This window comes from Bubalus kerabau, chromosome 3 (genome assembly GCF_029407905.1).
Source record: "Bubalus kerabau isolate K-KA32 ecotype Philippines breed swamp buffalo chromosome 3, PCC_UOA_SB_1v2, whole genome shotgun sequence".
NCBI lineage: Eukaryota > Metazoa > Chordata > Mammalia > Artiodactyla > Bovidae > Bubalus > Bubalus kerabau.
This window is the reverse complement of record NC_073626.1, coordinates 164,900,009-164,924,076: the sequence shown is the minus strand read 5'-3', so window position 1 is coordinate 164,924,076 and position 24,068 is coordinate 164,900,009. Positions and strand designations below refer to the sequence as shown.

General features: G+C 43.1%; 1 protein-coding gene across 3 annotated transcripts in view; it reads left to right on the top strand.

Moving 5' to 3' along the window:
- The first annotated feature begins 5,968 nt into the window (after window positions 1–5,968).
- Window positions 5,969–24,068, top strand: part of FARSB (phenylalanyl-tRNA synthetase subunit beta) — a 68,682-nt gene continuing 50,582 nt past the window's right edge. Inside the window, exons 1-5 of one of the 3 annotated variants that reach the window (XM_055573592.1) lie at window positions 5,969–6,409; window positions 13,249–13,304; window positions 17,331–17,485; window positions 20,248–20,317; window positions 20,863–20,978. In XM_055573592.1, the coding sequence (XP_055429567.1) occupies window positions 6,229–6,409; window positions 13,249–13,304; window positions 17,331–17,485; window positions 20,248–20,317; window positions 20,863–20,978 (578 nt within the window). In that variant the 5' untranslated portion in view covers window positions 5,969–6,228. The remainder of the gene's footprint in view (window positions 6,410–13,248; window positions 13,305–17,330; window positions 17,486–20,247; window positions 20,318–20,862; window positions 20,979–24,068) is intronic. The other 2 variants (XM_055573590.1, XM_055573591.1) reach the window with 2 other exon arrangements.

Sequence of the window (24,068 nt, the reverse complement as noted above, 5' to 3'; positions counted from 1 at the left end):
TAAATGGAACCATGCTGTATATTTATTTCCATGGTTTATTTATTTTTTTGTCCAAGTTTATATATGCAGCTGTAATTCATTTTCACAGCTGTATGGTGCTTTGTTGTATGAATTTATAATTATTTACCTGTTCTAATATAGAAAGATATTGGGATATTTCCAGTTTTTAACTATAATGAACAATATAAGTGAACATTCTTATTTGGTAGTCCAGTGCACATGAGTAAGAGTTTCTTTGGGGAATACTCCTGAGTTCCTAACTGCTGGGTAGTAGGGCAGGCATATGCCCCGCCTTGCTAGGTAGGTAAGGTCAAGTTTTCCAAAGTGGCTGTATCAGTTTATACTCCCATATTCTTACCAACATCTGGTTTAGTCAGACTTTCATATTTTTGCCAATCTGGTGGGTATAAAAATGTATTTTATTTTAATCTTGTTTGTTGATGCTGTGTAGTTGCTAAGTCATGTCCAACTTTTTTGTGACTCCATGGACTATAGCCTGCAAGGTTCCTCTGCCCAAGGGATTTGCCAGGCAAGAATACTGGAATGGTTGCCATTTCCTTCTCCAGGGAATCTTTCTGACTCAGGGATTGAACCCACGTCTCTTTTGTATCCTACATTGTGGGCAGATTCTTTACCACTGAGCCACCAGGGAAGCCCTAATTTGCATCTTCCTAATTTCCATTGTATGGAGAACTTTTCATGTTTATTGGCCAGCCCATCTTTCAGTCCTAGGAAATACTGCCATCTCATTTTTGCTTTCAGGCTGGATTTAAAATTAGACAAGAGAAACACCTGTGATGTACTATCTCAAGATTTTCCAAATATCTTTCTTATCTGTCAGCTAATGCCATTTTTTGAGAGAAGGCAATGGCACCCCACTCCAGTACTCTTGCCTGGAAAATCCCATGGAAGGAGGAGCCTGGTGGGCTGCAGTCCATGGGGTTTCGAAGAGTTGGACATGACTGAGTGACTTCACTTTCACTTTTCACTTTCATGCACTGAAGAAGGAAATGGCAACCCACTCCAGTGTCCTTGCCTGGAGAATCCCAGGGATGGGGAAGCCTGGTGGGCTGCCATCTATGGGGTCGCAGAGAGTCGGACACGACTGAAGCGACTTAGCAGCAGCAGCAACAGCAGCAATGCCATTTTTGATGTGTACTTGTAGCCTAGCTTTCCCTTTTCCACTAAATTATCCTAACATTTTTGTTGCTGAACAGGGTTCTTGGCCTTCCCCAATCAATAGAAATGGACTAGAGGCCAGACAAGAAATTCAGACAAGGCTTTACTGGGGCCCCTGCTGCAGCAGGGAGGAGTGAGAACAAAAAAAATGTTCCCTTGCTTACTCACTCCTTGAATGCAGAGGGGAGGAAGGCGGAAGGAGAGAGCTTGTTCCATACATGGGGTGAGGGTAGGAATGTGTCCACAGGTTGGACAGAGGGGTAGCTTTGGTGTTTTGCCCACCTGTTAGGTGGTACTGTGTGCAGGGGCGTGTGCACAGTACCCTTACTTTGCTCCCAGCACCCCATTTTTGCTCCAGGCTCTTTGAAAGTGGCAATTGGGTTTTCTTTTTTCTTTTTTTTGGTCTCTTTGTATCTTTTGTTCAGAATCTGTCCCACTGCGCATGCACACAGCTATTTTTAGTCCCATACAATTCCTTTGTATTTTGTTGCATGAGGAGAGGTGTGTCCCAGGACAAACATTGAAGCACAGCAACAAAAGGAGCCAGGCCTGTCTTAATTCTAGCTAGTCGTGGAGAAGGTTGTTGTTCAGTCACTCAGTCGTGTCTGACTCTTTGCAACCCTATGAACTGTAGCACGGCCAGGCTTCCCTGTCCATCACCATCTCCCTGAGTTTGCTCAAACTCATGTCCATTAAGTCGGTGATGCCATCCAACCATCTCATCCTTTGAAGCCCCCTTCTCCTCTTGACCTCAACCTTTCCCAGGAGAAGTTACAGGTTATCTATGCCTGCACAAGGACAAAAAGCAGGATGGATGAGATATGGCATGTAGAAGCTGGGAACAGAACGCCTCTGAGAATAGTCTGAAACTGAGGATAATAATAATGACAATGCCCAAATTCCAGGACTCAGGACACAAGAATTATGCTACTCGTTTATGAGTATTATTTCTAATCCTTACAATAATAGATGGGGAAAAAATGGAAACAGTGATAGACTTTATTTTCTTGGGCTCAAAATCACTGCAGATGGTGACAGCAGCCATGAAATTAAAAGACACTTGCTCCTTGCTGTGGGCTTGCACAGAGTCGGATGCAACTGAAGCGATTTAGAAGCAGCAGTAGCAGCTCCTTGGAAGAAAATCTAGACAGTGTATTAAAAAGCAGAGATGTCACTTTGCCAACAAAGGTCTGTATAGTTAAAGCTAGTTTTTCTAGTTATCATGTATGGATGTGAGTTGGACCGTAAAGAAAGCTGAGCACCAAAGAATTGATGCTTTTGAACTATGGTGTGGGAGGAGACTCTTAAGAGTCCCTTGGACTGCAAGGAGATCAAACCAGTCAATTGTAAAGGAAATTAGTCTTGAATGATTATTGGAAAGACTGATGCTGAAGCTGAAGCTCCAATACTTTGGCCACCTGATGTGAAGAGCCAACTCATTGGAAAAGACCCGGATGTCAGGAAAGATTGAGGGCAGGAGGAGAAGGTGGGGGACAGAGGCTGAGATCAGCGGATGACATCACCAATTCAATGGACATGAGTTTGAGTAAGCTCCAGGAGATGGTGAAGGACAGGGAAGCCTAGCGTGCTGCAGTCCATGGGGTTGAAAAGAGTCAGACATGACTGAGCAACTGAACAACAATAACTTTATAGATAAGGAAAATAAGGTTAAAGGCCACAGAATAATTTGGAATGTCCAGAGACGAGTTGTTCAGCATGCAATAATTCAGGAAGTTCTTTATTCACTGATTCATTTTTTACCGAGTATCAATTTGGGGGGCAGAGAATTTTATTTGGCTTTGGGCAAATTTTATTTGCCATTGAGGGGCCTCTGCCAATCTATCATGTCTGGCACTGAGAAAGCACTGCCTGCAGCCAAACAGGAAAGCTTATGTAAAAAACAAACAAAGAAAAAAAACCCAGATTAATTGGCAATTGTATGTGGGTGTGTGCTAAATTGTTTTGGTCGTGTCTGACTCTTTGCAACTCTATGGACTGTAGCCTGCCAGGTTCCTCTGTCCAAGATTCTCCAAGCAAGAATACTGGAGTGGGTTGCTATGCCTGCCTCCAGGGGATCTTCCCAACCCAGGGATGGAACCTGCATCTCCTGCATTGGCAGGCTCTTTACCACTAGCACCACTTGGGAAGCCCTACCTGGCAATCAGGGAGGCCTAAATCCCACATAGCCACAGTCCCTTCAGCTGAATGGTCTTGGCAGCCCTCACTCACTGTCCAGTAGAAAGGATAAGGGTAGGCTCCCTTGTGGAAGTGTCTCAGCTCTACCTTCTGAGTTGGGTGAATCAGAGTGGGCCTCAGTTTTATAATTTGCAAAATGAGGATAATGGCAGCAGCTACCTGGTGTATTATTTCCCCATGGCTGCTGTAACAAATTACCACAAATGCAGTGACTTTAAACTAATAGATGCATTTGCTTATAGATCTGAGGGAAGTGCCGAAGAATTGATGCTTTTGAACTGTGATGTTGGGGAAGACTCTTGAGAGTCCCTTGGACTTCAAGGAGATCCAACCAGTCCATCCTAAAGATCAGTCCTGGATGTTCATTGGAAGGACTGATGTTGAAGCTGGAACTCCAATACTTTGGCCACCTGACGTGAAGAGCTGACTCATTTGAAAAGACTCCAACGCTGGGAAAGATTGAAGGCAGGAGGAGAATGGGACGACAGAGGATGAGATGGTTGGATGGCATCACTGACTCAATGGACAGGAGTCTGGGTAAACTCTGGGAGTTGGTAATGGACAGGGAGGCCTGGCGTGCTGCGGTCCATGGGGTTGCAAAGAGTTGGACACAACTGAGAGATTGAACTGAACTGATAGATCTGAGGGGCAGAAGTCCAAAAGTCCAAAATTCTGAGGGGCAGAATTCCAGGTTCACTGGGCCCAAATTACAGTGTCTAGAGACATTCCAGGGCTGCTCCTGAAGGCTAGGGGAGAAGCCTTACTCTTCTCTTCCATTTCTGGTGGTTCCTGGCATTCCCTGGATTGTGGCTGTATCCCTCTGATCTTGTCCCCCATGGTTACGCTGCTTCCTCTCTTCTGTTTTTCTTAAATCTTCCTCTAACTTCTTCATGGAGCCCTGCCCCAAGGCCACAGGTGCCAGGCCTTTCACCAAGGCCATTGAAGTGGAGCCCAGAACCAAGGTCACCTCTGGAACTGACTAAGCCCCTTTGTGGGGCTTCCCAGGTGGTGCTAGTGGTAAAGAACCCGCCTGCCAACTCAGGAGACATAGCAGACTTGGGTTCACTCTCTGAGTTGGAAAGATCCCCTGGAGGAGGGCATAGCAACCCACTCCAGTATTCATCCCTGGAGAATCCCATGGATAGAGCAACCTGGCGGGCTACAGTCTATATGGTTCCACACGTTTGGACATGACTTAAGTGACTTAGCATGCAAGCCCCTTTGTAACCCTTACCAAAAGCCTTCTCCCTGGCCACCAATCACCACCAACAAGCTTCCTGATCCCATTTTAGGCAAAAATGCCCACCCTAGTGCTCACCCTATAGCACTCTGACCAATCACCTAATGTCACCCTTCCAGCAGGAATTCTGTCCTGAGGCTATAAAAATTGGCTACTAACCCAGGGAAAGCTTCTGCTCTCCCTTGAGCAGGGATGCTGTAGCTGTTCTAACAGCCCCCCAGTCCACTGTGCTAGCAGCGCCCTCATTATTTCCGCTCCTATTCTCAAGAAACTCCCTTCTGAAATACTGTGTCTGGAAATTTTTTTCCAACCGGCACTCAGACTGCCTAGACATTCCTCTTATAATAATACATGTGATTGTATTTAGGGCCTATTCTTATAATCCGGGATAGGCTCTCCATCTCGAAAATCTTAGCTATCTAAAAGGACTGTTTCCATTTAAGGTAACATTCACAGGTTCCAGGCATTAGGGCCTGGTACATTCGATGGCTGTTATGCTGCCGATTACACTGAATGTTGTTAGAAGGAGATCTGCCAAGGCCAGCAAAGGACTGAGCACAGCATCTGCCAATAGAAACCGAGTACATGTCAGTCTGTTTCCGCTTTTAAAAAATGGTTTCTAAGGAAGCCTCCGTAATACGGCTGCGATAAGGTCCAAAGCACAGCTAGAACACGTAGTAGGGTGTAAGAGATTAGTTTTTTAGTTTTAGTTCAGTCGCTCAGTCGTGTCCGACTCTTTGCGACCCCATGGACTGCAGCACGCCAGGCCTCCCTGTCTATCACCAACTCCCAGAATTTACTCAAACTCATGCCCATTGAGTCGGTGATGCCATCCAACCATCTCATCCTCTGTCGTCCCCTTCTCCTCCCGCCTTCAATCTTTCCCAGCATCAGGGTCTAAAGAATGAGATAAAAGCAGAAGCGCTAACAGTTTGGCTCCCGCTACTTGGGTTTGCACATCACGCAGTCCTGGCTGCCTGCTAATAAGCGTCAGTCGTGTCTGACTCTGCGACCCCACGGACTGTAGTCCGCCAGGCTCCTCTGTCCATGGGATTCTCCAAACAAGAATACTGGAGAGGGTTTCCGCGCCCTCGTCCAGAGGATCTTCCCCACCCAGGGATGAAACCCAAGTCTCTTAGCTGTCCTGCACTGGCAGGAGGGCTCTTTATCCCTAGCGCCACCTGGAGCTGCCTGAGACCTTGCCTTCTCACAGTCTCACTCCCTCCCAAGAGACGTCTCCATCTCTAGGTCCCGCCTCCTCCACGCACTCGCCCCGCCTTCGCCCCGCCCACCTAGCTGGCCGTCCTCCTTCCGTAGTGTTGAAGGCGTGAGGACCTTCGCGGGCTGTTCATCTTACTGACTATCAAACCCTCGCCCATTCTATCCAAATATGTCACCTTTTTCGGCCTCCAGTTTATTTTCCCAACGAATTAGATTTAATGAGCTTCATGGTGGCGACACACCTGCTTTCAAATGAAAATCGAGAAGAGGAACTGTGAGAATTAGACTGGCAATATTTAAGACAGCCCACACGGAAGGATCGGGTCCTACACACAGTCCTGTCGCCGAGCCTGGGCCCGCGCTCCGCGCAGGCGCAGTGGGCAGGACTCGCCATGCCGACTGTCAGCGTGAAGCGGGATCTGCTCTTCCGAGCCCTGGGCCGGACCTACAGTGAGTGCGCGCCCCGTAGCCTGTGCTCTGCGCCTCTCCTCGGAGGCTGGGACCCTCTTGCAAAAAGGCATTGTGGCCATGTTTATGCTGCGCGCAGGTTTTGGCCTAGCGTTCGGGGTCCAGGTAGGGTAGGCCAGCCGCGGATGTAGCCTCTGGGAACAGTTTGCCGCGGGTGTCAGGGCAGCACCCGCACGTGCTGGGCTCGCAGTGTCATTCATTCACAGGTGTCTTACGGAGCGCCTCCGGCGTACCTGATGCCAGGGGGTAGAACAGGAATGAAGCTCCGGATGGCAATCCAAGTGTAGCCAGTGGAGTGCAAGAAGAGCGCTCTGGGAACTCCCATTTGTGAGCAGGAGCAGGAGGCACAGCCTGCTTTCCTTTCTGGTTTTATTTTATTCACGTTTACCTAACGCCGGTTATGTGCTATGTATTGTTCTTGGCGTTTTGGGAATACAGCGGTGCACAGGGCGCCTGAAGTCCACCACGTTCACATTTCTGATGAAAGGGGCAGATAATAAAACCAGCTTAGTAACTGATGCTGGTTTGGATAATGTTAAATGCTAGCAGGGAAACAAAAAAGATACTGTGTTTGGAAAAACGTTAATTAGGTGGTAGCATGTGGTCTCGGAGAAGGCGATGGCACCCCACTCCAGTACTCTTGTCTGGAAAATCCCATGGACGGAGGAGCCTGGTAGGCTGCAGTCCATGGGGTCGCTAAGGGTCGGACACAACTGAGCGACTTCACTTTCACTTTTCACTTTCATGCATTGGAGAAGGAAATGGCAACCCACTCCAGTGTTCTTGCCTGGAGAATCCCAGGGACGGCGGAGCCTGGTGGGCTGCTGTCTATGGGGTCGCACAGAGTCGGAGGCGACTGAAGTGACTTAGCAGCAGCAGCAGCATGTGGGCTGAGCCCTGAGTGATGAGGAGTCGACTCGGTGGACCTAGTCTTCAGGCTGCCCCTTCATCTCTTCAGTTTTAACAAACACTGCCACTGAAAAAAAGGGGAAATATAAAGTGCACTTACCAATTACCCTATGCATATAGCAGTTGAAGGGATATCTGCCGTGTCCAATGTTATCAGCTTGTGTAACGAGTGTGATAATTGGTTTCTGAGAGCTGTTTTTAGTTTAAGGGCTCAATATAGCAAGCCCCTCAGGTACTGCTGTCTACAATAAGATACTACTGTGGAAATAAAATTAGCTTTTAAAAACTAAAAGTACACCTGAAGAGGTGTACTTTTAGATACTGTGGTGCGGCTAAGCCTTGAACAGTCCGAGTTTGAACTGAGCGGGTCCACTTACAGAAGGTTTTATTTTCAGCAGTAAATACTGAGGTTCTACATCATTTGTGGTTGTTGAATCCTCCCATGCAGACCGCAGGAGGGCCAACTGTAAGTTATACAGAGATTTCGGACCTGGTAGAGGGATCCGAACCCGGATCCCTGCCTCCTTCAAGGGTTACCTGTATTCTTAAAGTGTTATTCTCCCTAGTCTTTTGTCCTTGTTGTTTAGTCGCTAAGTCCTGTCTGACTCTCTTGCTTCCCCATGGACTGTAGCCCTCCAGACTCCTCTGTCCATGGGATTTCCCGAGCAAGAATCCTGGGAGGTGGGTTGCCATTTCCTTCTCCAGGGGATCTTCCGCACCCAGGGATGGATCCTGAGTCTCCCGCATTGGCAGGATTCTTTACCACTGAGCCCCCTGGGAAGCCCAGTGTTTTGCCCTAAGTCCCTGAAAATAGATGTAATGCTCTTGTCCTCTAAACGGGGCTCTTATTCTCTACGCTGTTTATTTCATGCTATGCTTTTTTATATTTCTAACCCATCCTTCTAAACCGTATTCTCACTAATTGTTTATGATATATCTAAGTTACACAAGGTGGTGTGTAGCAAAATTTGTTCAGGACTACTGTGGTAAATTCCCACTTGGATATCCATATCTGGGAAAGTAAGAAATAATCTAGGTTTTAAAAAATGGTTAAGATTTATAGCCTGTTTACCATCATCTGATGTTTTATTCTCTAGCTACCCTCTCCCTTTTCTTCATATTGAGAGATGTCAGGTAAACTTGATTATTCATAAATATCTGTCGACTGCTGGCTCATTAAAGTTTCACTCAGGAAGATTGATGTTGGTGTACTTCAGACAATTCAGGAATAATACTCATTATTATTTTATATTTCATGTGTTCTTAATCTTTTAAATGTTAATTAAATTAAGGTCAAATTCTGTACCGCTGAGGCATCAGGGAAGCCCTCAAGCTGCTTTTATTCTATTAATTTTGCTCTTCTGGGGCAGTTTTGTCTCCTTAGTCCATCTTTTTTTATCGCCTTTCTGTTAAGATGTTTTCCTCTTGCCACTCGTTTTCTTGTTAACTGATTTGTTTTCACTGTTCTTCAATTCTAGGCCTGTCCTGCCTTGGTGTAATTGCTTGCAATGCTGCCAGAGCCACTTCTGTATATCATATAAACCCCAAAGATGTAGTTACCTAGGGGTGTCATTTTGTTAGAGGGAATCATTAAACATGATTTATTATTGGTTCTTCCTTGCATTTAAGTGGTGAAATACAGCTGAAAGGAATAAAACAAATTGTATGATAATTAGGACTCAATAAAGGATTCAGTATATTTTAATGAGTCCAAACAATTTTGTCAGTAACCATTTATTTATCTATAGATAATCCTCAAACTTAGCACCTTAACAATGGTCATTTGGTATATGTTTCTGAGGCTCAAGGATTGGGGAATGACTTAGCTGAGTGGTTCTGACTTTCACCTGGTTGTAGTAAAGGTGTCAGGTCTATACTCATCTCAAGGTCTAATGGGCTGGAGAGTCTTAATTCCAAGTTCACTCAAGTGCTTGTTGGCAGACCGCAGTTCCTTGCTGAGTTTTGGTCAGAGAGTTCAGTGCTTCCCACCTTGACCTCTCCATAGGACTGCTTGCAACATGGTGACTCGTTTGTCCCAGAGTGAGAGGTCCAGGAGAGCAGATAGTCAAGAGAGAGCTCACAATAGAAGCCACAGTTTTTCCTAACGTATCAGAGGTAATATACCATCCCTGGCCATATTCTCTGGGTCACAGAGACCAATTCTGGCACCGTGCAGGTGGAGACTGCAAAGGATGTTGGTACCAGAAGACCAGAGGCAAGTGTTCTTGGAGGCCAGCTTGGGAGCTGACTAGTACCATCTGTTCTGTGGCCCCCAACGATTCATGTTCCTCCCACATGCAACATACACTCCCTCCCAAAGCCCCAAGAAGTGTCATCACATTACAGCAGCAGCTCAGAACCCAGTCTCTTCATCTAAATCAGGTCCAGTTGCGGACGAGGCTCTTCAGTGTAGTTCCCTAAGTACAGCTCCTCGGGTATAATTACTCTTGACCCAAGAGACTAAAGAGACAGGTTATCTGCTCCACCTGTACCTAACACACAGTGGTAAGACAGGCCTAGGACATTGTTCTTCAAAAGAGAAAGATTGGAGACACAAAGGACTTACTGGTCCATGGTAGTTCTGAAATTGAGCTGGTAAATGTTGGAGATTCTTGATTAGAACTTCAGGCCTGGGATCTTTGTCCTTGGTTCTGCTCCACCCTCTAGTCTCTTGGTTTTACCCTCTGAGTGATGCTTGTTAGTTTATTTTTTTGGTGAAAAGAAAGCACCCTTTACAGCTGATTGGTTTTCTCAGTCTTCTTCCCACTAACAGATTTTGGGTATTCATTTCTTCCCATCTCTGTCCCTTTTAGCTCCAGCTTGCAATGTTTGTGCATATGTATTTCTTTAAAAAGAAAAAAAAAAAACTCTGGATCTTCAGTCAGTTTTGTTGGTTTCCACTTCCTTGGTCAAAAGCCACAGCACCTATGGATCTCTGAAATAAGCTGTTCTGTACCTTGGGCCTCTGCTGACACAGTGCTCTTATTTAAACTCAGTTGGGAGACTGAATAAATTTGTGAGGCACATCCTTCATTTCTTGATCCATAGTGCCTTTTGTCTGAGTGAACAGTGTTTTTGATTTTGCTGAGTCTCAAGAGTTTACAGTCACACCCTTGATTTCATCTTTAGACCATGTCTCCCTGGCAATGCTCTGGATTTGCTCTTTGCTCAGAAGTCATTTTTTAATCTTAGCATTTTTTACATCTGGGGAGACTGAGAATTTTTAAAACCAAGCCCTGGCTCCTTTTTATTTCCTAGTCTTCATCTCTTCTCTCACATTATAAACCACTGTGTCAGCACTGGATGGAAAGCTTGATTAACATCACCCTGTTGAGTGGGTACATTTTCTTCAGTCCTGGTAACCGTCAGCAACAGTGTTACTAAGCTTTGCCTCTACATGAAAAGGATGCCAAGTCTGTCAGTTTCCAGTAACACTTCCACACTTTCCTCCATGTCCTTACCTGCCTCCTTGTCGGAGACCGAGGCTTCAAATAACAGCTTTGTCAGGCACTTGAGGTTTTGTTTACGCTGTCAAAGCCCACCTCCTGACTCCAGAGCCTTTCTTGCATTTTGTTTTGTTACGGCAGCACTCCACTTCCAGGGACCGAAGTCTGTGTTAGTTATTTACTGCTACATCACTGATTACACCCGTACTTAGGAGGCTAAAATGACAAGGCTTTATTATTTTGCAGTTTCTGAGAGAGGAATCGAGGGAGGAGCTGCGTAGCTGGGAGAGCTGGCCGTGGGTCTCCTACCAGGTTGCAGGCAAGCTGTCAGCTCGGTGTGCAGTCATCTCAGAGCTGGGCTGGGCTGGACAATGTGCTTCCAGGTTCATCCATGTGGTTGTCTGAGACCTCAGTTAACAGGGTGGGAGCACCAGGAGGAGGGATCGTTGGGGGCCTCTGTCACCTCCTGCCCTAGTTAATGACACCCGCCACCTACACATTCACCCCCACCAAGGACCTGGGAGCCATCCTAGGCGCCTCCTGCTCACTCACTCTTCCCGCCTCCCAGTCAGCCTTTGCGCCTTACAGATTTTGCCTTCCACATTTCTCACACTCTTCCTTCTCCCTCACACTCACTGCTGCTGCTTTAATGAATTCCTCACTGTCGCACTTGTTTGCAGTAGATTCTCTGCTCCAGTTCGTCTGCCACCCTGCCACCATTCTTTTTTGTTGTCGTTGTTTTGGCTGCACCATGCAGCACGTGGGATCTTAGTTCCCTGACCAGGGATTGAACCTGGTCCCCTGCATTGGGATCGCATTCTTAACCACTGGGGACGCCAGGGAAGTCCCCTGCCACCATTCTTTAAAGCAGGGGTCCCCAACCTCTGGGATCTAATGCCTGATTTTCTGAGGTGGCGCTGATGTAATAAAAAGAGAAATAAAGTACATGATAAACGTAATGTGCTTGAATCATCCCCCAGGTCTGTGGAAAAATTGTCTTCCACTAAACCGGTCCCTGGTGCCAAAAAGGTTGGATACTGCTGCTCTAAAGTGCAGATCTGATCATGCTGTTGCCCAGCTGGAAGTCCTGCAGTGTAACTCCCCATCGCCTCAGGCAGGACGGAGGGCAAATCCCTTGGCATCAGGAGCTGACTTCTCTCTACTTCTTCCATCGTATCTCTTCCTGACATGAGCCTCATGCAGCATTCATATGGAACGTGCCAGATTTCTCATGCTGTTTTCTCACTCCCCAGGGTCCCTGCCTAATGGACTCCTTTCTGTGAAGTTTTTACTGACCCTCAGTTGATGACTTCCTTTGTGCCAGCTCTGTACCTTGCACTTAAGATATCTGCATTTACATATCTGGTTTGTTTACTGGAGTAGGGAGTGGTTATTGTAGGAATTGTGTTTTATTTATCTTTGTAGCCCTGGCACCTAGTATAGTGCCAACTCATAGAAGATGCACAATAAATGTTAACTTGAATTGAACTTCAATGTCAGGATCAGAAATCTTAAGACCAGCTTAACACTAGAATATACTGGTAATGATGGTTTGTGTTCCATTCTTCGTAACATGAAAACCCTGACAATGCTGTGTATCAGGTAGCAAAGCAAAGTAAGATATGATTTAAAAGTAAGGAAGAGAACTATTAATGATTGCAGACCTACAGTGTTTCAGGATACTAGGTGAAGCCCATTATCTGCATGAATGCATTTAAATCTTTCCAGCAGTTGCATGCATGGCTGTAAAATACTACTTTATGAGGCATAGGAATCAGAAAGTTTCCATAAGGTGCCAAGCTCTCAGGACTAGTGGAACAGTCAGAAATTGAACTCAGATTGAGCTGGCTCCAAAGCCAGCTGTCAGGCCACCTAAGAGAATTTGAAATGATAGCATTTATATGACGTGATTCTATTGTGTTGGATCTGTGATTTGGACCCACTTAACATTAGATCCCTGCTTGCAAGTTGTTTTTCTTCCAAGTAAGTGTAAGAAGGATGGCATGGATGTCTTCAAAATAATTTCAGAGTAAAAGCTTCTAGCATTTTACTGTTAAATATGACGTTCTGGTCACCCTACTCCAGTACTCTTGCCTGGAAAATCCCATGGATGGAGGAGCCTGGTGGGCTGCAGTCCATGGGGTCGATAGAAGTCGGACATGACTGAGTGACTTCACTTTCACTTTTCACTTTCATGCACTGGAGAAGGAAATGGCAACCCACTCCAGTGTTCTCGCCTGGAGAATCCCAGGGACAGGGGAGCCTGGTAGGCTGCCGTCTATGGGGTCGCACAGAGTCGGACACGACTGAAGCGACTTAGCAGCAAGTGTAAGCTCCCCATGCTTACAATCAGGTAATCTGATTCTATAGCTGATATTAGTTAGATGAATCAGCCCTTTATTTAATAGTTTTGTTTTTCTTTCTTTAAAAATTGTTTTTGATCAAGCTTTTTTTGTTTTTAAATGGTGATATCTGATGCCTGATATCTAGTATGTTTGGTGTAAGACAGTTAAAAAGATGCAGTTTTTATGTGCTTTTTGCATTTGTACTGAACAGATTAAAATTTGTAATCTCTTTTTTTTCCCCTAGCTGATGAAGAATTTGATGAACTGTGTTTTGAATTTGGACTGGAACTTGATGAAATTGTATGTATTAGATATTTCTTTAATATTCTGTATCTAAGTTCATTACATTTTATCTTTGTTACCTTATGGTTAGACTAAGAGGAAACATTTGTGGGCCCTGGTGGTTTCTGTGTTCTCTGTGTTATGAGACTAAGCTCTGGTTCTAAGTTGTCGCTTTATGTAAGATCTCCAAAGGGGTTCATGCCTTTATTCGGATGCAGTCCCCTCGAGGCATCAGGAAGGGGTCTGGGAGCAATGGAAACTGAGCTTCAGCCAGACTTGTTGTCTCCTTGGCCTGTGGCCCCTCCTCCTCCATTTCCTCTGAGCCCCATCCCACCTTCCTCCCATGCCTGTTCCGGTGTTAATTCATTCTTCATTTATTACTCTATACATTGATCTTGTAAAATGATCTCCTGCCTTTTGAAGAATTGCTTGTAAAAATGATTTTGAAACATTTTCCTGGTCTTTGAATTGTACACTGATTAAAATGTTTAAAAAATAGCTTTATTTACCAAATAGATAACTAATATTGATTATGTATTAGAAACACTGTGCTTGTAACTAAAAAGACAATATTTCTTGGTAATTAGTGTTATTTTTTCCCCCAAGCCTTCTTAATCTGTTCAGTGTATAATAACACTATAAGGTTAAAAAAGCCTTCAGACTGACAAAAACCTGTGTTGTCTTGTCTTAGTTTTCCTGCTGCTTCTTTACTAATGTTACAAAAAAGAATTTTTTTAATGTTACTGAGCGTCTATATGCTCTAGAAGTCAGTTGAGATTTCTATAGTATATGTTAATTTTATTAGAATTCAAAATTATGTTTGAGGTTGTGTAATATCTAAGTATTGGACTGAAGGTCAGAAAAATGAAGTAATAGTTTGAGCTACCACATTTACTAGCTGTGGAACCATGGATATTACATTGCCTCTCTGGGCCTATTTTTCATCTGTACATAAGGAGTTTACATGTATAATCCTTTCAGGGATCCCTGTAGATCCCGCTGGGCTTCCCTGGTGGCTGTCTGCCTGCAATGCAGGAGACCCAGGTTCGATCCCTGGGTCAGGACGATCCTCTGACCTGGAGAAGAAATGGCAGCCCATTCCAGTATTCTTGCCTGGAGAATCCCATGGACAGAGGAGCCTGGCAGGCTACATTCCATGGGGTCGCAAAGAGGTAGACATGTCTGAGGGACTAACACTTTAGCTTTTGCTTATCATAGATCCCTCTGGCTCTGAAGTTTCTGTGGTTATTGATTTCCATAACATTTTTGTTAGCACTGATAAACTGCATTGATCACAGTCATCACCTGTGATCTTTGTATGAACTGAGATACTGAAAATGGGAGAAGGCTTAGGCAGCCGTGTCTTTTTTGTAAAGGATCTCTAGTTACATTTTCTCCCCTTCTTTATATGGGGTCCTGAAATCCAGCACCCCTATGAAGTGACTTATCTTTCTTCACTAAAACATTAGCAATTTTGTTGACCCCTTTGATGGAACTCAGTTTAAATTCTAATTTTTCCTGCCTCTTCTCATATCCTCCCCTGTCCCTCCCCCATTTCTTTTCTCCTCTTCCTCTCCTGCCCCCTTCTCTTCCCCTTGCTCTTTATCCTCTTCTTTTTTTTTTTTTTTTTTTTTTGTTTCTTTAAAAAAAAACAACTTGTTTTTTCAGTTTAGTTCAGTTGCTCAGTCGTATCTGACTCTTTGCAACCCCATCAACTGCAGCATGCCAGGCCTCCCTGTCCATCACCAACTCCCGGAGTTTACCCAAACTCATGTCCATTGAATCGGTGATGCCATCCAACCATCTCATCCTCTGTCATCCCCTTCTCCTCCTGCCCTCAATCTTTCCCAGCATCAGGTCTTTTCAGATGAGTCAGCCCTTCACATCAGGTGGCCAAAGTATTGGAGTTTCAGCTTCAACATCAGTCTTTCCAATGAACACCCAGGACTGGTCTCCCTTAGGATGGACTGATTGGATCTCCTTGCAGTCCAAGGGACTCTCAAGAGTCTTCTCCAACACCACAGTTCAAAAGCATCAATTCTTCTGTGCTCAGCTTTCTTTGTAGTCCAACTCTCACATCCATTCATGGCTACTGGAAAAACCATAGCCTTGACTAGACGGACCTTTGTTGGCAAAGTAATATCTCTGCTTTTCAATATGCTATCTAGGTTGGTCATAACTTTCCTTCCAAGGAGTAAGCGTCTTTTAATTTCATGGCTGCAGTCATCATCTGTAGTGATTTTGGAGCCCAGAAAAATAAAGTCAGCCACAGTTTCTCCATCTATTTGCCATGAAGTGATGGGACTGGATGCCATGATCTTTGTTTTCTGAATGTTGAGCTGTAAGCCAACCTTTTCACTCTCTTCTTTCACTTTCATCAAGAGGCTTTTGAGTTCCTCTTCACTTTCTGCCATAAGGGTGGTGTCATCTGCATATCTGAGGTTATTGATATTTCTCATGGCAATCTTGATTCCAGCTTGTGCTTCTTCCAGCCCAGCGTTTCTCATGATGTACTCTGCATGTAAGTTAAATAAGCAAGGATAATTGTTTTACAATATTATGTTGATTTCTGCCATACATCAACATTCTTTTTTTATTTTTAAATTTTCCCTAATTTTCACAGTATGCCTCCTGAATTTGAGATGGCCAGTGAAGGTGTTCCTTGGAGCCCACAGTCAAAAAGCACTATGAGCCCTGGGCGGTTCCAGCCTCCTGTGGACTCTGTGCTTCCTCAGGTGTAACTCAGGTGCATAGTGCTCATTGAGGAAAGTGAATTCTTCAGCATGCTATACAAGTGTAGATTATACTTCTTTGGGAAGTAATCTGAACTGCTCATCTTGTGGCAGTAGGAGAGCCCCATGTAAAACAAAATACATCATATATTTTGATAGGAGTGCATCAGTTATTTTAGCAGATGATTTGTGATAGAAATAGCAGGAGTTCCAGTTAAGTTGGGGTAACTAGTGGGTAACATTAACAGTTGGAGTATGACTTCTAAGGAATTTGATTGGAAATAAGTATATAGGTATTTTCCTGCCATGGTAAATGTAGAGAACAGAATTTAACTTCTTGGCAATGATTGTTTTTAAGAAAATCTCTACAGTGTGGTGATTGAGATAGTCTAAGCTTTTTACTTCTGCACTGAATTTATTCTAGTGGTATTTCTTCCCCTTTCTCCCTCGTTTGTTTTTGCTCTTGCTGCTTTGTACCCTTTACTGTACTTAGACCTCTTCCCATTGCACCTGTGAGTGAGTGAGTGAGTGAAAGTCACTCAGTCGTGTCCAGCTCTTTGCAACCCCATGGACTATACACTTATAATCCCTTCTGATTTACACCACAGCTTCTGATGATCCCTTCAAATGTTTTTGTTTGCTTTTATAGTATTATTCTCATTTTCATGTTGCTTCTAGTCTTGGGTGCCCATAGGATTTAGCTTTTAGAGTCATTATCTTATAAAAGGTTGCATATCTTTTCTTTTTTTTTTTCCTTTTTCTTTCTCTCTCTCTTTTTTTGTTTCTTGGCTCGTGGGGTCTTAGTTCCCTGACCAGGGATTGAACCCAGGCCCTCAGCAGTGAAAGTGTGGTGACCTAACCTCTGGACCACCAGGGAATTCCCAAAATAGCTTTTATTTGGTGAATTTCCTTTACTTTGTCTCATTGACACTTTCGTTATTGCTGCTTCTTGGTTCTTATTGTGTTTTCCTTGGTATTTTCATTTTCTTTTAGATCAAGGATGAGCAAACTTTTTCTGCCAAATAGCAAGCTTTTGAAAGCTATATAGAGTCTCTGTCACAACTCAGCTGTTGCAGTATGGAAATAACAACAGATGAAATGTAAATGAATAGGCCTGACAATGTTTCAGTAGAACTTTATTTACAAAAACAAGTAGTAGGCAAAGTTTAGCCCACGCCTTGCTTTAGACAGCTTTCTGCTGCTCTGAAAAGAACATGAACAGTGTAATTACTTCTTTATAGGACTGATAATGACTTTTTCGAAAAAAATTTAGATTTATTTAGTTTTGTTTTAATTTTTGGGTTTGTTTTAGACATCTGAAAAGGAAATTATAAGTAAGGAACAAGGTAATGAAAAGGCCCATGGGGCCTCTGATGTTGTTCTCTACAAAATCGATGTCCCTGCCAATAGATATGACCTGCTGTGTCTGGAAGGATTGGTTCGAGGACTTCAAGTCTTCAAAGAAAGGTAAGGGAGTATATTCATTAAACCCGTGGCTAAGTGGGATTTCTTTTTTCTTTGTCTGTCACTGTCAACAACCCTGTTTAAGTTTCTGGAAAAAAGCTTGTTGGACAGATCCACAGCTTTGGGTCTGCATGGAGAGCTGACTGGAGCCTGTAGATGTAGCCATTTGAAAGTTGAAAAAAAGAGTCATAGTCTTTCATTTGGGGAGCATGTTTTAAAACTGGAGTGGTTAATGATTTTATGGCTTCTTTAATAACTCTTTAGTGGGTTCATGTGAGTTCCTTCAGTAATCCAGTTGGAATAGATAGTTTATGGGGTTGGTTAAAGGTTGGGAGAAAAGCAGAAGGGTGCAACTTTATATGCTGTTTTCTTAAGAATTCTGAGGAAGCTCAGAAATGGAGCTTCCTGACTGGAAAACTGAAGATCTCGTGACGGCTGTGGGCAAGGTAATTGACTTCTCTAGTTTCAGACTTGTAATTTATAATAAAGAATGTTTTCAAGTCCCCTTCCGACTCTTCATGTAATACATATAGAAAATGATGAATATGTAAAGTGAAAAAAAGGTGAAACAGTAAAGCTATCAAAAATAATTATAAAGAACAGACTGTTGGACTCTGTGGGAAAAGGTGAGGGTGGGATGATTTGAGAGAATAGCATTGAAACGTATACTATCATATGTGAAATAAATCGCCAGTTGAGATTTGATGCATGAGGCAGGGTGCTCAGGACTGGTGCAGTGGGATGACCCTGACGGATGGGATGGGGAGGGAGGGTCAGGATGGGGAACACATGTACACCCATGGCTGATTTATGTGCCGCTAAGTCACTTCAGTCGTGTCCGACTCTGTGGGACCCCATAGATGGCAGGCCACCAGGCTCCCCCGTCCCTGGGATTCTCCAGGCAAGATCACTGGAATGGGTTTCCATTTCCTTCTCCAATGCATGAAAGTGAAAAGTGAAAGTGAAGTCACTCAGTCGTGTCCGCCCCTCAGCAACCCCATGGACTACAGCCTTCCAGGCTCCTCCATCCATGGGATTTTCCAGGCAAGAGTACTGGAGTGGGGTGCCATTGCCTTCTCCGTGAATGTATGTCAAAAACCTCCACAATATTGTAAAGTAATTAGCCTCCAATTAAAATAAATAAATAATGGACATGGAAAAAAATTATTATTTTTTGATTACTTACCCATTATCTTGTCAGATGCAAAAGAATATGAGCCTCAGGCTGATAGGCTGCTGCTGCTGCTAAGTCACTTCAGTCGTGTCCGACTCTGTGTGACCCCATAGACGGCAGCCCACCAGCCTCCCCCATCCCTGGGATTCTCCAGGCAAGAACACTGGAGTGGGTTGCCATTTCCTTCTCCAATCAGGCTGATAGGCTAGACTTTGAAACTATGAGGCCGTCAGATGAGAGACAGGTGTTGGTGAAAGGGTGATAATAAGGCATTTGGTTAATAAGATGGTTAAAATTTGAGGGTTGACCCAGTTGCTTCTCTGCATGACAATCAGATGTTTATTTTATTTTTTATTCTTTGGTTGCTTTGGGTCTTCGTTGCTGTTCACAAGCTTTCCTCTAGTACTCTCTAGTTGTGGTATGTGGGCTTCTCATTGTGGTGGCTTTTCATGAGATGTGGGTTTGATCTTTGGGTTGGGAAGATATCCTGGAGAAGGAAATGGCAACCCATTCCAATATTCTTATCTGGGAAATCCCATGGACAGAGGAGCCTGGTGGGCTACAGTTCTTGGGTCGTGAGAGTCAGACAGGACTTACCAACTAAACCACCACCGCCATCTCTTGTTGTAGACCACAGGCATACGGGCTTCAGAAGTTGCAGCATGTGCGCTCAGGAGTTGTGGCCCATGGGCTGAATTGCACCAAGGCATGTGGAATCTTCCCAGATCAGGGATCGAACCCATGTCCCCCTTGCATTGGCAGGCAGATTCTTATCCACTATACCACCAGGGAAGTCCAGATGTTTATATTTTAGGGTCAGGGATAGTCTCCTTACATTGTGTTTCCCAAACCTGCCTGATAAGAATTTAGCAGGCACCTCATATGATTTTTATGATGAGAGAAAATTAGGAAAATAACTTAAAACCTTTGCTACCCGAAGTGTGGACCAGGGACCAGCATCTGTAACACCTGGGAGCCTGTAAGAACTGCAGAATCTGCTTCTACCCAAGACCTCTTGAATCAGAATATATGCTTTAACAAATTCACCAGTTGATTGTAGGCACCTTGAGGTTTGAAAAGCACTGTTAGAACAATGGTTCCCACCCTCACCTGATATAACAATCACCTGAACTATGCCTTCAGAGTGTACCATTTACCAGGCCTTTCTCTTGAATAGCCTGATTTATTAAGTCCAGGTGGAGCCAGACCATCTGTGTTTGTAAGAAGCTCTGTTTTTCTGAGAAGTTCAAACTCTCATGGTTGGAATAAAACTTAAAGGTTATTTAATCCAGCCCCTCAGCTGATGTTTAAATGCCTGCATACAGTTTGCTTAATTAAAGGTTTTCTAGTCCCCTGAGACTCCAGTGATGGTAATATGCATTACCATGAGACATCATGGCCCATTTTTAAACAACTAGAAATGTTAGAATATTTGTTAGGATTTTATTTTTAAATACTCAGCCCAAATTTGATTTGCTGTAACTTTAACCCATTGTCCTACTTCTGTGCATTTTGTATACTTTCTATACACAGAATAAATTAGTTTCAAATGTTTTGATTAGTAATGAACACATTTATTTTAATATTTTAGGATAAAGACTCCGATGTATAAACGGATAATGCCTAAAGGAGAAATCCAGAAGTTGATCATCACAGAAGAGGTAATAAGGATCAATTCTTATTTTTCGTTTAAAAACATCCCTTGTGTGTATATATCTCTAAGGTGGGACAGAGCTGACCCTTCTGCCAAATGTAGTTTTCTTTGATCATTGTATATTTAGCCTCTAGCTCTGAAAAACTGTCATTTTGTTTTTACCAAAAAGTGAAAGGGGACAGCATCTGTTTTCTGTGAATAATTTTGGAAAATAACATCCAAATGTTTGCTTAAAATACTTTTGAGATAATTATTTAAATTGTGGTGGGTTAATAACATTTAGAAAGAAAATCTCTTTGGGGAAGGCTGTTTTGGTAGAAATACTAAAAGCAAACTACTTGAAAGGTTAATTTTTTTAATCAACAATTCAGTAAATTTTCAGAGATCTTGCTGAAATGTAAATTCCATGAGGACAATGACTTCCTCTCCTACCACCACTGTATTTTATTGTTGATTGAATGAAAATTTGTGACAGCTGACTTTCTATTACAAGATGTTATTACAAAGAAAAGCCTTCATATTTACCATCTCTACTGATAAAATGAATTTCAGACAGCTAAAATACGCCCGTACGCTGTTGCAGCGGTTCTCCGAAACATAAAATTTACAAAAGATAGATATGACAGCTTCATTGAACTTCAGGAGAAATTACATCAGAACATTTGCAGGTTTGTGAATGTATCTCTTTCTTACTTGCTTCTCCCTCTTTCTCTCCTTCCCTCCCCTTCTCTCTTCCTCTTTTCCTCCCTCTTTCCTCTCTTCTCCCAACCCCCGCAGACTTTTAAAAAAATTTTTTCTAGAATAAGAATATGTGAGAATAACAAGAAAGGTTAATGAAAATTAAATTTAAGTAAGTTTAAATTTGGGGGCTTCCATGTGGCTCAGATGGTAAAGAATCTACCTGCAATGTGAGAGACCTCAGTTTGATCTCTGAGTTGGGAGGATTCCATGGAGAAGGGAATGGCAATCCACACCATCTCCCAGAGCTTGCTCAAACTCATGTTCATTGAGTTGGTGATGCCATCCAACCATCTCATCCTCTGTCCTCCCCTTTTCCTCCTGCCTTCTATCTTTCCCAGGATCTGGGTCTTTTCTAATGAGTCAGCTCTTCTCATCAGGTGGCCAAAGTTTTGGATCTTCAGCCTCCGCATCAGTCCTTCCAATGAATATTCAGGGTTGATTTCTTTTAGGAATGATTGGTTGGATCTCTTTGCAGTCCAAGGGACTCTCAAGAGTCTTCTCCAACACCACAGTTCAAAAGCATTAATTCTTCGGCATTCAGCTTCTTTATAGTCCAACTCTCATATCCATGGACTTCCCATGTGGCTCAGCTGGTATAAAATCCACCTGCAATGTAGGATATGTGTTCGATCCCTCGGTTGGGAAGAACCTCTGGAGAAGGGAAAGGCTACCCACTCCAGTATTCAGGCCTGGAGAATTCCATGGACTGTTTAGTCCATGGGGTCTCAAAGAGTTGGACCCAACTGAATGACTTTGACTTTGACTTTCACTTTTTCATATCCATACATGACTACTGGAAAAACCATAGCTTTGACTATACGGACCTTTGGTGGCAAAGCTTTTTAATATGCTGTCTAGGTTTGTCATAACTTTTCTTCCAAAGAGCAAGTACCTTTTAGATTTTTTAACTGTATTTTCTTTTTTGAGATTTTTAAATAACTGAATTTTCTTATTCTATCTTTGACATTGCTATACATCATTTCCCATAGAGCTCCCTTTAGTGTGATGATCTTCAGATCAGTTTAATTCCTCAACTCCTAAAGGTCAAGGAAGGTAACAGTGGGAGTCCTTGAACTAATGTCAGTTTTTCAAAAATCTTAATAAAAGTTACTGATAGGAAACATTAGTCTTTAGCTAACATACCAAGTTTTTTTGTGTGGTCCTAAAATATAGCAACATAAGTTACCTCATGCTAATCAAAGGTATGATTAATAGTTACATATGTCTTGAGTATAAAAGGAAAAACATAATTCTTATTTTTTAGTAATTGCAGTGATTGCAATTTGGTAAACTGTGGAAACTAAAAGAGGCTTGTGTGTAAGGGATGGGCTGGACACAGGGCTGGGAAGGAGACCTTGGGTGTTTTCTGCTGGTGTGAAAAATATTTAAAAAATAAAACACCTGTGGTTAAGTTCACACAGTTTCTTTTCTTGAAACATTTTTGAGTACATGGTAGAAGAAGCTTTTTCTAGGATTCTGAAATACATTTATTCCAAGTTGTTTTATAAAAACAATCTATTTGTCGTCTTGCAAATATGTCACTCTTACGCAAAACAATAAGAATTTAAATATAGTTTCACCATATAGGTCAAGATAGAGGATTTCTGATAGGCATTGATATAGCTAGTAAGTACTTGAGCCCTGTTATCTGTTCTGGTCATTTGAAGAATCTAATTGTTATCTAAATTGTAAGGCATTTCCTTACAACTTAATTCAGCTTTAAGTTGTATTTTATGCAGTATTTTTGGAAATCGTGAGCTTTTTCTAAGGGGAGGTATAAATTATATCCTAATACTCTGATATGCCAGAGTCAGTAAATCCTAATTTGTGTTTTTCAAGAGATATAACCATTTCACTTAAATAATAAGTGATTTATAGTAAACTTTTATTGGCATAAAAGTTGTTGATCTTCCCTTATTATCCTTTAATAGCTACAGTATCTGTATCAGTATCACCTCTTTTATGCCTGTGTCTTCTCTTTCCCCTTTGATCAGTGTAGCTAGAAGTTTTATCAGTTACTTTAGTGGATGTCTTTGTGTGTCAGTTTTCACAGAACTAGCTTTTGGTTTCATTGATTTTTCTCTGTTTTTGTGTGTGTATGTGTGTTTCTGTTTTTGTTGGTCACACAGTGTTCTGTCTAAGGCTAGTTAGTCCTTACTACTGAGGCGAGACCTTGTTCCTACTTTATCCATGGCCCCTGTGAAAGATGGGGTTTTCAGTCTGTGTGAGCACTGGTGCGTTGGATGGTTCTTTGCCTGGCCTTAGGTGGTTTCCTCACATGCTCACACTGATTGATACTCAGCAAGGTCTTGAGGGGGCCCCTCTGCACATCGCAGAGCTCTCTGCCTTTGTAGCTCTGTTCATCTCCAGTGCTCTGTGTGGTGACCTCTGGCCGCCATCTTGGTCTCCCGAGGCTCTCAGCTGTGTCTCTTCAACTTAGGGAGTTCACTGGGCTCCTGCCTGACCCCCTTTCCTGCCCTGTGACTTGAAGTCCCTCCAGGCAGCCAGCTGGGCAGTCATAGGGCTTACCTTACCTGTTTCCTGTCTCTCATCTCCCTTATCTCTTTCCTGTCCTTCATCGCCTGAGGTCCAGTGCCGGCCTTAGAAACCATTGTGGTATATGTGTCTTCCCTCTTTTGTGATTGTGTCAGGCAAGAGAGTCAGCCTAGTCTCTGATACTCCTGGAAGTATCCAGCAAACTTTTTACTTCAGATATTTTATTGTTTATCTCTATAGAATCTCTTTGGTTCCCTTTTAACGAAGTTTCTCTTTTTTTCGCTCGGTTCTTTCAGTCGCTGCTTTTTCACAGCAAGACTTTACCAAAATTCTTGCCAGTATAATAAGTAGAATCTTGATTTTTATTTTTAGTTTTCATATCTTTTTATTTGGGGGATATTAATCCTTTTTCTTTACCTGTGTCGTAGACCTTTTCTCTCTGTGTCTTTTGACTTGTGGGGTCTTTTGATTGTATAAAGTTTACAATTTGGGTGTAGTCAATATTTATCAGTCTTCCTATA